This window comes from Falco naumanni, chromosome 6 (genome assembly GCF_017639655.2).
Source record: "Falco naumanni isolate bFalNau1 chromosome 6, bFalNau1.pat, whole genome shotgun sequence".
Classification (NCBI taxonomy): domain Eukaryota; kingdom Metazoa; phylum Chordata; class Aves; order Falconiformes; family Falconidae; genus Falco; species Falco naumanni.
Window position 1 is genome coordinate 87,219,214 of NC_054059.1, and position 14,296 is coordinate 87,233,509.

General features: G+C 41.9%; 2 protein-coding genes across 8 annotated transcripts in view; one reads left to right on the top strand and one right to left on the bottom strand.

Moving 5' to 3' along the window:
- Positions 1-1,563: 1,563 nt before the first annotated feature.
- TFB2M (transcription factor B2, mitochondrial) lies at positions 1,564-12,431 on the bottom strand. The gene is made up of 8 exons (XM_040599497.1): positions 12,033-12,431; positions 11,045-11,133; positions 9,972-10,125; positions 9,427-9,575; positions 7,735-7,824; positions 5,144-5,206; positions 3,716-3,867; positions 1,564-2,518 (listed from the first exon to the last, which is right to left on the bottom strand). Exons 1-8 carry the CDS (start codon positions 12,361-12,363, stop codon positions 2,332-2,334), a joined length of 1,215 nt encoding a protein of 404 aa, XP_040455431.1. The 5' UTR covers positions 12,364-12,431; the 3' UTR covers positions 1,564-2,331.
- A 59-nt stretch (positions 12,432-12,490) lies between these two features.
- The window catches only part of CNST (consortin, connexin sorting protein), a 52,845-nt gene continuing 51,039 nt past the window's right edge, over positions 12,491-14,296 (top strand). The window contains exons 1-2 of one of the 7 annotated variants that reach the window (XM_040599492.1): positions 12,496-12,609; positions 13,194-13,422. Coding sequence is in view for 2 of the 7 variants with exons in the window: in XM_040599489.1 (XP_040455423.1) it covers positions 12,988-13,048 (61 nt within the window). In the remaining 5 variants the exon portion in view is untranslated. The other 6 variants (XM_040599496.1, XM_040599494.1, XM_040599495.1 and 3 more) reach the window with 6 other exon arrangements.

Below are 14,296 nucleotides of genomic sequence, written 5' to 3' on the forward strand. Positions count from 1 at the left end.
GTAAATATTTGCCTAAATTTATATACCATTTTCCTAGTTACAATTTCTGTCTTTGCATTTATATGAATCAAAAATAAGTGAAGAGATGCTAGCTCAATTTTCCATCAAGATGTTGGGGAATACGGCAAAGGCAGATATGCAAAGGAAAGGAACACAAGTAGTACAAGGTTGGTTAAAAACAATAACTAAAATGCATCAGAAGCCTTTATAAAAAATTTAAAATTTCAGTGAAAGTTTGCACTCAATATTATCCTACAGAAGCTTTAAACCTGCAGTAGCAGGAAGCACGGAGTAGATTGCATTAATTAATCAAATCCAGACCTACTTCAGTTTTACTCCCCTGTATTTATTCAGGTACACCAGAAATTTTCTTTTTTTTTTCCTTATCTCCTCTATTGATACTAAAACCATTGTTACAGTGACAGCTATTGTTCTCTACATTTCACATCTCTGATCAGGGCTAAACATATCGTTTACACACAGACTTAATGGCAGAGTTCTGATTACTCATTTCAAGTCCCCAGTTTGACAATATTCGTCCACCTAACAGACTCCTGCTGTTAGCTTGGGAGTCTCTGCACTGGCACAGTAAATGCTGTTTTCCAACATCATCACAAAAAAAATCACAGCAGATAATTGCCTTTTTTTCAGTACATTTGAAATATTAGCAGCAACACAGTTAAAGAAGCTTATATAGACAGTGGTGGTCTTATCTTATGCATTGAATACTTCTCCTGGTATGTTGATGTAAGACATGTCGCTGCAACAAGAGCAAGGTATTTGATTCAAGGTGGTGGTGACGTGGGGAGAATCAGCCCAGGAGACACTGCATTCTCGTAGACCAGTAGATAACAAAGTTGTCATCTACTGAGATTGAAAAAAGGTGGAACTGCTTCTGCTAATGCAAGTTTGCCATTCATGGTCAATTTATAATGCAAGTTACCCGAAATAGTTAGAGATGTAAACAGAAAGAAAGCGTCAAACCTTCACGACCTACACCAGAACACCAGTAATGCTCCGAGACAGGCTGCAAATTAAACCTCAGCTTTCCCAGTAGTTTCATCGTAATATTACAAAGGCTCAGCAGCAGGTTAAACAGCTGCAGCCTACCTAGCAGAGCAAACCGAGGCTGCCTGAAGTAAGTTTTTCTTTCGTAGTAGGAACTGCAGGAAGAAGACAGATGAATGTTTGTCACATCTATACCTCACATTATACTTAAGAAATGCAATTCTTTGTTTGCATTGGTTTGGTCACTGCTGTTTCCAAAGCCTGAAAAAAACTCAGCCTTTAACAAAAAGGCATTTTATTAACTTGTGCTCTGCTAAAAAACCTTATTTTTGGCCTCAGCTCTTCCCAGAGGAGACAGCATAGATCAGAACTAGTACAGCCTGCCAGCACGTTACACGACGACACAACAGTTACATGGTAAGACAGGAAGAGAAACTAGGAACAGGTTGCATTATGGAGTACTATGACTAAAAAGAGAATTTTAATAGCATATGGTTTTGAAGGAAGTTATTTTGTACATATAATACACATTAAACAAATACATATTGACAAAGGTTACTGGCAAGATTACTTTATTTTTTTTTTCCAAACTGTTTATACAGCACTGAATGTTCTGGTGACTTTGTTTTTAGACCTGAAATAAGGTAAAGCCTATATGCATATAGGTGTTCATGTATTGTAAACTAGAATGGGCTGCCCAGTGTTCTTTTCAAATTTTCGAAATTAAGAATTGTTATGACTTTTTCCCCAGAGACATAACAATCTTTAGTTTAAGAAAAAACCTCAATACCAACTTGCAGTCGATGTTTTATCATGATGTCCATTACCTTGTCTTCTATTAACCCACCACTATTCAATAATTAAATTATATTGACTTTAGACTGCAAGGCTTTTCGATCAGGAGACAATATAACATATTCAGTGGTTGTAAAGACCTACATAATCTGGGAACCTGTGAAAGGATATTCAAACCACTGACCACAGAAATCATAATATTTGGTCTCTTATTTTTTGTAAATACTGTAAATACACAGCAGCGTAACAAAAAGTTCCTTTTAAGTGGTACATCCAACAGCAGCAGGTCACTAACATGGCTCCTGGAAAAAAATGTAAAAGTGTGTCCTTCTAGATAGGATTGTGAGCAAATAACTGTGAATCGTTACTTTCATCCTGCGTAGAAGGTCTCTTGTTAACTGCTAAATTTATTTTCCTGTTTGGACAGGAAATCATCTAGCTGACAGTATCTCCGATTTCATTTAAATCATTTCTTGAAGGAATCTTCCAGAAGCAAAGGTGATCTTCCAAAAGACAGCAGCTTTCGATTTATAAATTTATGTTCCTTATACTTTCAAAGGCTTCATCATGGAACCAGGTTTCAGCAAACATACTAGAGTTTTGCAAAGCCTCAAAAAGACGCTTATAGTCTTCTGGGTATAAGCTACGTGATTCAGCATTTTCTGGAATTTCTAGCTCTCTCAGTAATTTGCCAGCATCGTCCAAGCTCCATGAACTGAAATAAACAAACAAACCATAATAGAGCATTTCTTTCTGTGAAAAATTAAGACTAAGGAACAGTATCTAAAGGTCCACTCTTCCACAGCTTCTAGAAGTTAACACGTTCCTACAAGACAAGTTACTTCTTTGAGAAATTAAAGCCAAGGTCATTTTCAGGAAGATGATTCAGCATAGCAGGAGTTAGTGTGACTTACACCTTCCAGGTATTTTCTTCTATATATAAACAGACATATCCACCGCCTACATCACTGCTGTGAAAACTAGACCTTTTATAAATGCATATTTACATCAACTATTTCCCAGACAAGAAAATGGTGCATAAATACACAGAATATGCATGTTAGAAGCCTCCAACGTTAGTTCCACTTCCTGGCCAGGGATCGAGTGGAGATTAGGTACACCACTGAGTTTTAAGAAAGAAACCCATTAAGGCTCCTTGCACTTGCCTTTGCAAAATGAGTTCCTAAATTTATTAGCTTCCTCACCACCCCCCTTTCTGAAAATTAACTTTCATAAGCTACAACCAGCAAATGAGATATATATTAATTATTTTCATTAACAGGTTGAAGGTCAAGGCTTTCAGACTGCAAACACTTCCCATTTATGGGAAAGAGAAATCTACTGATTATAAAGTGAATAGTTCCAATGTAATACCAAAAAGAATAATTAAGGAGTTGCAAAACTCGTAAGTAAGTCTAAAGCCTAGGTTTTTAATTAGATAACAAAGTCATTTGAGGACATCCCCACTCCACCTTCAATAACCTTCAGATGGTTTTGCTAGTGTTACTTTGATGCCTGTTATAAACTGAAACTCTTTTTCAGCTTTTAATTTCTATACCTGCAAAAATCTTGCTGACTTTATTATTATGTCTGTAAAGCGAGTGAAAACTTCTTGCAGATACATGACCTCACCTCCATTGGAGGTACAGACAATTACTGCACATCTACATTCTAAACACTTGTCAACCTTCCTGTCAAATCAAGTTTTTGTCATCTGTGAATACAGGCTAGAACAGTCCCTAAAATATTGTATCGTGGGTTGCAAAAATGAAACCTTCTATTCTACATGTAGATAATTACAAAATTTGTATTTCAGCTGCAAATAAATACTGCTTTGAGAATATATATTTTAATATTTTCCTGTATTTCTCTGCAGAAAAAAATATAAAAACTGTAATTCTTTCTTACTTACTTTAATTTATCCATAACTCTAGACCTAGGTTTAGCAAAACACTGTTTCACCATGAAAATAAAATTTGATGAATTTGTGGGCTTCAAGCTTCCTGTAAATAAGTTTTGCTGAGGAGTCAGTCGTATCAAACATAAATGGTCATTTGGCAGCCACTGCAAGAAAAACAAAACAAGTCACTGAAAAGTCACTTCTAAGACAATCTCTCTCTTTAGCTAAGAGTAACATTTCTTAAAGAGTTTTAGACGTCTTACCAAGATGATTTCATTTGGGAGCTGAAGCTTTAAAATTTTCTTCTAGAACAAAGATGCTTTACCTCCCCCGCCCCCAAACAGGAAAGGAAACAAAACAGACGTACTATCGCTTCAGTTTTATTTTTAAGACTGAGCCTTCTTAATTGGCATAGGCAATACAGACTTAATGTGAGTTTTCAAGAGATTAAATGGCCTATAGTATTCCTATACTATGCAAGGTATCAGATCACATCACTTCAACTACCTGCCTTTTGTATATGAAGATGGAATTATTTGAGTGTAACACTAAGACAATATTGCAATTTGAGAATTTTATGAAACTGAGGAGTGGAGTCTCTAATGGAAATAAATGTACTTCTGCATTGGCAGCAATGGATCTACTGTCCAACAGATCTCACATCTGTACTTCTCCTAAGGCTGCCACAATACATCTTACACAATCCACCCGATACGCCTCTCTGCGTGGCTTTACAGCAACACACCTAAGTGCGTAAGGCACACCCTACTCACTGAAATTCACTTAGTCACTTATACTGCACAGTAACATTTGAAACAACACTCAATAAACTGCCATAGCAGTTTTCTGGGGAGGGTGAAACCAAATACTAAGTAAACTTGCTTTTATTTTTTTGGTATTAAATAGAAATATTTTTTATATTATACAAAGGAACATCAGTACTTCTTTAAAAGACAGAAATAAAGAACTTCACACAAGGTATTTTTCCACTTCTCAAATTTAAGCTTTGAGACTCACACTTTTCAGCAATTAACTAGCACACGGAATCTACACCGGACATGTGAATAACCATTTTAATCAAAACCAGCAGCATACTGATTGTGCTATTAATGGTGGTAACACTTGTTTTGTTCAAGCAGGTAGATGGACCCTGTCAGTAACTCCTTTTTCAAAACTTTATCTGTTCACATCCCTTTATGCTCTTTATTCACTATATTTTTCCATCACAGACAATAAAGATACTAATTCCTAAGCTAATAGCATTAATTCACTCCACTTCTAATGCATCTACGTGCTGCCCATAAGTTTTAATTAGAAGAACACTTCTTAAAAAACACGTTTTATAACATTTATAAATGCTTTTATAAAATTATTTTAAATTTTAATTAAAGTGGTTTAGTTGCATCTCCAAAAGAAGAAAAGTACACACAATGATCTTACCATGGTTTTCGGTACGGCCAGTGCCCCATTTTTCAAATTAGTTATAAATGATGACCAAGGTTCCTATGGGAAGGAGCAAATATATTAAAGAATATAAGTGCTTTGATAGAACAGACCAGACTATTTCAGACGGATGGGACCTACAACGATCATCTAGGCCAAATGCCTGACCACTCAGGGCTGACCAAAAGCTAAAGCATGTTGTTAAGGGCATTGTCCAAATGGCTAAAACACTGACAGGCCTGGGGCACCGACCACCTTTCTAGGAAGCCTGTCCCAGTGTTTGATCACCCTCTCAGTAAAGAAACACTTCCTGATGTCCAGTCTAAACCTCCCCTGGCACGGCTTTGAACCATTCCCATGGGTCCTATCACTGGACACCAGGGAGAAAAGCTCAGCACCTCCCTCTCCACTTCCCCTCCTCAGGAAGCTGTAGAGAGCAATGAGGTCGCCCCTCAGCCTCCTTTGCTCCAAACTAGACAAGCTCAATGTACTTAGCTGCTCCCCACAGGACATTCCTTCCAGCCCTTTCACCAGCTTTGTTGCCGTCCTCTGAATGCATTCAAGGACCTTCATCCTCTTAAATTGTGGGGCCCGGAACTGCACACAGAAGTCCAGGTGAAGCTGCACCAACGCTGAATACAGTGGGACAATCACCTCTTTTGACCAGCTGGTTATACTGTGTTTGATACACCCCAGGGTGCAGTTTGCCCTCTCGGCTCCCAGACCATGCTGCGAACCCATGCTGAGCCTGCTGTCAACCAGCGCCCCCAGACCCCTTTCTGCAGGGCTGCCTGCCAGCCACTCCTCTCCTAATTTATACTGGTGCCCAGTGTTACTGTCCTAGCTGCAGAATACAACATCTCTACTTGTTTAACTTCATCCCATTAAACACTGCCCAATGCTCTAATCAATCTAGATCCCTCTGCAAGGCATCTTGTCCCTCAAGAGAATCAGTAGCACCTCCCAGTCTGGTATCATCAGCAAACTTGCTTATGGTGCATTCAACTCCCACATCTAGATCATTGATAAATACCTTGAACAGGACTGGCCCTAGAACTGAACCCCAAGGAACACTGCTGCTGACCAGTTGCCAACCAGGTGTAGCCCCATTCACTGCAGCCCTTTGAGCTCTGCCCTTCAGCCAGTTCTTCACCCAGCACCGTGGACCTGCTCATCCCACAGTTGGGCAACTTGTCCAGAAGGATGCTATGAGGGACTGTATCAAAACCCTTAGTAAAATCCAGAAAAATTCCATCCACCACCTCCCCTTCATCCACCAGGCAGGTAAGCTTATCACAAAAGGATATCAAATTAGTTAATCAGAACTATCCTTTGTGAATCCATGCTGACTGTGCCTGATGATTGCATTATTCTTTAAATGCCTTTCAATAGTACCCAGTATAATCTTCTCCATATTTTTTCCACATACTGAAATTAGACTAACAGGTCTGTATTTCCCTGGGTCTTCCTTCACACCCTTTTTGTAGACTGGAATAACATTGCTGGTTTCCACTCAGCAGAAAAGCCTCCAGACTCGCAAGACCTCTAGTAGATGTCTGAGAGGGGTCCTGCCATAACATCCACTAGCTCCTCCAGTACTCTGGGATGAATCCCAGCAGGCCCTGTGGACTTCTGAATATTAAACTGATACAGCTGGTCCCTTACAAGTTCAGTGTCCACAAACAGGGAGTCACTGCTCCCACACTTATAGTCCTCTGACTTAGGGGACTGGGCAGCCCAAGGTCTATCAGTACTATTAAAGACTGAGGCAAAAATGGCATTGAATGCCTCCACTTTTTCTTCATCCCTAGTAGCCAGGTGACCATCTTCAACAAGTATCATCTTATTCTTCAACTCCTTAATATATACTTTGTGGTGTAAGGTATTTGGAAGACAAGAGATAGTGAAACTTCTGACTTTAAATTAGCAAAACATTTCAAGTACAAAGGTAGTTCCTAGAAAAAGAGAGGACAAAAAGATAAATCTAAAAAGCATAAAGTGAAAGTTGATGGCCATGTGCTCATAGGAGGTGGGGGGTCAACATAACAGACTTTATAACTAAACCGTAGCACATCTGACAAGGTAAGGTAGTTATTGACTAACAGGAGAAACAGGCTTGCTTTGAATGGAAAGGCAACGAGACTCAAAAAAATATTTCTGCGGAACAGTTTAGGAAGTCAAAAGCATGCATGATGGCAAAACACAGAGTACATAGCAAGGAGCAGGCTATGACAGATTGGAAGAACAGTCTTCGGGTCTCACACAACCCTCAGCAAGATGGAAAAGACTTTCCTGTTGCGCAAATGTCTCTTTCTTATTTACCAGCTTCTGAGAATAGACGTTGAGTACAGTGGCTTGTAATGAAAATACCGACATCACAGCTAAAAAGGACGCTGCTTAGCTGAAAGAATTTTACACAAAACATGACTGTTCCAGGTTTTTACATCCAAAAGTTTTAAATAGTTCTCCAACTAACCCGAACACCAAATTAGCTTCCAATTAGTTTATGACAACAGACCACTACAAACTCTTTTCTAGAAACATATCCATAGCATTAGACCACACCAGCTGGTACAAACAAAACTTACGCTATGCAGCAGCTCAATTTCACATCCTACTTGCCAAAGTACAGTAAGTGCTTGGTAAGCCCTCACATCCCCAGGCTTTGCCGTTAATACCTAATGGCAAAGAAAGAACATTTGTGTTACAAAAACTACGATTGCTTCTTTATCTAAGCAAAATCCTGATCAATAGATAGAGATATATACATATAAAAAGCGGCAAGAAATTCAGTTACGTCTAGAAGTCCAAGGTGAAGTTAAATTAGGCCTCAAATACATAATCTGTCCTGGTTTAGTACACCTTGTCAGAACACATGATTAGAAGACATTCTGGCAGTCTAAGTATTTCTTTGCAGCAGTTATTTGGATAACTGAATTGTGTTGGAATTCCCAACTTATACCTTCTGGTGCCTTTTAAGGCAGAGAAGTTTCACACAGAAGAGAAACAGGGATTCTATTTTGTATAAAAAGCTAACATGGGCAGAATTAACAGCTTGCACTGCTAAGATAATATTCCAAATAAGACATACAAGTAAAGCAAGCCAAACATTAGGTGACCTCACTGAGCATTAAGCAGCTTGCATAGTCATCACCTTCATCAATATTACAGATCAGACAACTCTCAGGGAAAAAAAAAAAAAGAAAAACTTGGGGTTATACTCAAACAAGGCAAAGAAAAAAGTAAATTGTAGCATGGAGATTTAACTTCTCAGATTTAGAGAGCCTTGTCGTATGATCAACCAAAAAAACACTAACAAAATCACCCACGAAAACGAACCAACAGTGCCCACTAAAAGAAGGCTCCAATTGCTTTTTACTTAGGTACACAACTCTCATTTAACAGGGTTCACAATAAAACCTGAAAACTTAATAAAAAAACCTACAGTCACTGCATTAAATGAATAGGCTGCCCCCATTTGCTCAAAAATCTGGCCTTTAAAAATATACCATTTAAGTGGATATTTCAGTGGTGTCCAACCTGTCATTTCACAGAAGAATAAACTTTTGATTTTTTTCAGTAGGGTGTTAGACACGACAGCTTGTGCAAGCACACCTGCAAGTCTTTGCTTACTTCAAGTAATTAAAGGGTTGTGGCTCTGTATGAACCTCACAGTTTTAAGGAAAAAAAGGTACCCTTGAACTATAAGCACAGTTCTAAAGGTTTGGGACAGCATCACTTAGAAACACATAACCCAGAAGGCTGCCCTGCACCTTAGTGTAAAGAACCTTAATAAAAAGGTGTGTAAATCACTCATTTTGCCTCAGTATTTTTCAGTACTGCACACAAAAGTGGCTCAGAGGTCAAGTGCATCTCACTGAGTATGGTATTTAGCAACTCTGAATTCTCTTCACAAGGAGGCATTTTGAGTTCAGTCTTCATCGATTATTACCTGCAACTAGTAAACATTTTTTTGCAAAAGCCTGTTACATAATTTTAACACCTCGCAAGTTACAACGTAAAGCAGGTAATCTGCTGCTGCATACCCTTCTCAAGCCTTCATGCTTGTAAGATTTGTGGTTATGTGAAAACAGAATGTCTCTTGACAGTGCTATGACTGCATAAAGAGAACAAGTAGGAAACAAGCAAGACTTAACAATTCTGGCAGAAAAAGCAATTCACTACCAAAAACATGAACTACACAATACAAACGTTACTATATTCTGTGAAGTACTACTTATTCTTTACTACCTGTAAAATCTCTTACACAAATCTCTTACCTTGTACTCTTTTTCACTTACAAAGACGTTGAGTTCTACTCTTCCGTATCTGTATATGGAGTTGCATTCATACAGGGCAAAAAGAAGTCTCCAAAGTACATTCCTTTCCTTTTTTTGCGGTAAAATTCCAAAAACTTTCACAGGTAAATCTGTTTCAATAGTGGGTAAAAGCATCTTTAAAATTTTGCAATATATACTAGATAATCTCATTAATGCTAATGTCTAAACTATGAATAATTAAGAACAGAAAGCACATCAGCTCATGTTCAAGAATGAATACGATTCAAGCTTTAGTCAAAGCTAAGTCCAGTTTGTTTGACTAAATCTTTAACGAAGACAATCAAATATCTGAGATTTCATATCGCCACAAGGTTTTCTTGAAGCTATTAAGAACCTAAATAAAGCTGAAATGTAGGAAGTAGTATACATTAATCCAGCATGTATATAAAATAGAACATATACCTCAAGCAACTCCCAAAGATTTTGCCAAACTGCCTATGCGCCCTTCCAGTGTATTTGTAACATGCATGATCATTTACATATACCTGCCCTCCAAGGAACTGCTGCTACGCCCATGGCTTCAAAAAGTTTGTCAGAACACACAGCAGGTGGTTTCACCATCCCAGTCACCAAAGGATCCAGTCTGAAGAAGTCACCATAAATTACCTTTAATTGTCCATCCAGGCTATTCTCTAGAGACTGAATAAAATTAGTTTCAGTTGAAGAAATCTGGATGCAGTAACCTGTCTTGCAAACCACCCCACCCAAACAAAAAAACAATGTTCAAGCCCTACTTAAAACTGTTACCAGTCAACAAGAGTCAAACCTCAGAGCTGCTTCTTAGAGCTGATAAAAAAGAGTATTTTCCTTCATTGTACAGAGCATCTTGATATTTCTGTGCTGTTCAACTGGAGCTTTAAAACACATTCTTAAATTGTTACGATGTTTTGCAAAAAACCCTATACTCAGCTAAACAAAGCACTGCATTTAACGATTTACAGGTGGAATTCTCCATATACACAGAGAGAATGCATTTTATACACATTTCAAGTCGGGTGAGTCTTTGGTTCCAAACTTCTGCTTTACAACGCCATAATACAGCCCTTCTAGCGCAACTTCTGCAGCTCTGTGTCTGACCACCCTTGAATCCACACAAACACAAGACAAACACTAGAGGACAACATATGCAAGTGTCTTAATATCACCAGTCAATTGCAGGACAACAGATTAACACTGCAAGATAATCAGAATAACCAAGGCTATTCTTATAGGTTTCTTCAAGCTATATGCAGACGTCTTTCTTAAACATACGTAACTAGGATGACTCCAATTAGCTTTAGCCACAAACTTATGCATGAAACTATTCACAGCAATACTATGAACTTGAATTTCTACATACATAAAATGTCACATCAGTTGATTATTAAAATGTCTGTGGCTGAACAAGCAATGTAAACTCAACCAATGCTTACTATTATTGAATGTTATTTCAAATGTTACAAGTAACAATCACTGGCTAATTGCTTTTTGATCCAACAGCTATTATACAATTTTATGTTAATTTCTTATTTTCCCTTTGATTGAATTTTAGCTATGCGCTACCAAATCAGAAGTGTACCTGTAAGTTTGGAAGAAAAGCTGAGTTACTTTCCAGAGCGACCACTCTAACACCTGCATTGAGCAGAGTTCGGGTCAAGATTCCAGGACCTGAAGGGGAAAAATAAAAAAAGTTTTTAAAACTGGATTTTTTCTAAGTCATTTTCCCAACACAACACTTGGAACACACCACCTTCAACAAGAGATAATTTGTGTCTGTTTAAACATACTTCAAGAGTTAGAAAAAAGATTTACAGGCAGCCTGCCTGAGATTGCTCAGCAAATTACACATAAGCACAGCATTACAATCAGATACTGAGGATTATTATATCCGATATTTCAAATATTTCTACTCCTTTTTCTTCTGTCAACTGAAACACACTTTGAAACTTTGCCCATATTATCTCTACAGCTAAACTACCCTCTGCAGGGGTATTTTTATCTGTAGATATGTAAATGCAAAAAAACATTAGGTAACTGCAGAAGGCTAGCTGTGTTAACGGCCCACAGTCCTAAGTGTGCTTTTACTGACAAAGTGTACCTACAAAACCAAAAATATTACCTAGACAGACACGTTACTTAATCCATACCCAGTTTTAACACCAGTGACTCAAGCCTCCAGCCTGAGCCCCCGCTCACTCCCCAGCCCTGTGCAAAGACCCCGCTGCCACCCAAACAGTGCCAGGACACCCAGACGGTCCCGCCAGTCGCCAGCGTTCACCCCGGGAAGGCACCAGGGCGACGGGCCCGGGCACCGGGGCAGCCCCCTGCACCCCTCCAGCCCGGAGCGTCAAGCACCGGAGCCCCGAAATCCCGGGAGCGGCGGGGCCCCGCCCGCTCAGCACCAGCACCCCGGGGACCCGTTACCGCCGGCGGCGAAGGCGGCGGCGAACACTGACCCTGCAAGGTCACTGGGGCAGGCCGAGCGGTGCCACGTCCCAGGGGACGGCGGAGCCAGCTGCCGGGGGGCAGCGGGAGGGCGGGTGGAAGGCAGCTTCGAGGACGCTTACCGGGCGCGCACTCCAGCACGACGCACTGAGCGCCAGGCCCGGCTCCGCTCCGCAGGCAGCGCTGCACCGTGCGCGCCAGCTGCGGGCAGGCGATGAAGCGGCGCAGCGACACACCGGGCCGGTGCAGCTCCTGCACCAGCCGCTCCGTCTCCGCCGCCTCCGGCACCCGCAGGCCCGGGCTGGGCCACTGCCCCGCCGCTCGCCTCGCCGTCACCCACCAGCACGGCGACAGCCCGCACAGCAGCGGCCGCAGCCCCGCCGCTAGAGCTGCCTCAAGGAGGCGGCGGCAGCCCGCAATGCCCGGCGGGGCCCGGCCTGCAAGCATCGCCATGCCGCCGGCACCCACCCAAGCACCGGGCGCGCGATCGCCGCGGCAACGGCAGCGTCACTTCCGCCTCCCCACGGCCTCTCTAGCGCTCTTCCGCTCTATCGTCGGAGGTCTCTCGTCCCGCCGTCCTCTCTATGGTGCCAGCCCTGCACCGCCGGGAGCCTGCGGCAGCGCGGCAGGACCATCCCCCTCACCTCCACGCCATGCCGGCTGGCGGGTCCCGGCCGCCTGAGCTGCAGCGGGGCTGAGGTGAGCCGACAGGGGCTTTAGCTAAGGGAAGGAGGAGGGGAAAAGGAGATGTTTCCCCCCGGCTCTGCGCACCGCTCGTCCCGGCCGTGAACGGCGGCTACGGGGCGGCAGGGGAAGGAGGGGTGAGGGCCGCTGGGCGGAGGGCGGGAAGGTGCGGCGGGGCCGGTACCCTCCCGCCCTCCGCCCGGCGGCGAAGCTCGTCTGTGAGGAGAGCGAGCGCGCGCGGGCGGCGATTAAACAGCCGCGGCGCGCGGAGGCCGGTACCGGGCGGGCTGAGCTCTCCCCTCACCTCACAGGAATTACGGCAGGTGCCGGCGCCTGCGATTCCTTCCCCCCCACCCCCCCGGAGCAGAACCTGAGGGGGGAAAAAAAAAATAAATGCGTGGCGACGGGTACTCGTTGAAAGGGGGAAGGTTCCTGCCGGGTGGAGCGATGTCTGGTAGGTTTTGTTGGTGGAAGTCCCAGGAGCTACGTTATTTAGTTTGAGGTTTGCTTGGGTGTTTCATGGGAGGCTTTGATCTCCGCGTCTGCAGCTAAATAGTCACTTCGGGACTCGGTTCTTTCTATCGCCCTGCCGCCCTCAGCAGGTGCAGGATCCTGCTCGATCAGATCCACGATATCAGCCCATCTCAGCTTCTTTCTGCCCGGTACCGGCTTGCAGCAGGGTAAAACCAGTAATTCGATAGCAGCGACATTATCCTTTCAGCAATTTCCCTAATGCTTTGACGAGAAAGAACTTTCGAAACGTATTCGAGGTCTGTGAAACTGGAGTTCATCCTTCAGGGATACTGTGCTCAGACCTGGCGGTGGCGGGTGAGTGACCGCGGTGTGATGGAGTTACGGGGAGGGGAGAGAAAATCCTCCCAAACGTGTTTCCCTGCTCCCTGCCTAGCTGCTACAAAAGGCAAGAGAGAACTGGCGATCGCAGAGTATACAGATCTTCGAATTAACGGCTTAAAAGTCGACTTTCTGCATGAGTTTGTGTAAATTGCTTAACTTCTTATATCTTGCTTCTCTGTAAAGTGAGAAATTAACGTGTGCCTACTTATTAAACAGAGTAATTTTGTTTGACGTATCTCTCTTATTAAACAGAACCTGGGACAGAAAATTGTGGCTTTGCTCTTCTGTGTTTGGTAGATCTGCATGTGGCATGAAGAGGGACTGGGATGAGTTTAGGAAAGATTGCAAATGCCTTGTCAAATGTGGCAGTTCTTCATATCCACAGTGTATTTTTAAATACTCAGCTCTTTTATACTGAATGCTGTAATAGTTTTCCCTGTCCTTAAGGGAAATGGACAGACTGTTCAGCTGGGATGATGGGATAGACCTCAATCCATTTTTAAACGGGACTTTGTTTTTAATAGCTTTTTTCCTCTCTTACTAATTAGTCTGATAATTCAGTAATTCATAGGACTTCTAGAACGTCGAGCAGAACTTGGTTTTTGTCGAGCAAGTGTTTAGTAATGTCCTAATTTGACATTCCTTATCAAAGTTTATTGATAGCTATGGCCACAGAAAGGTTAGGTATAGTTACTGTAATATCATGTTGTATTCCATGTATTTTAAGATTAATTAAAGCATTTTGAAATATTTTTTGCCTGTCAGAGCATTCAGGAGTGCTAGGGTTGTCTTTGAACCAGCTGTTCAGAGTAATTGAGATTATTTAGAGGGGTGTTTGCTAAGTAAA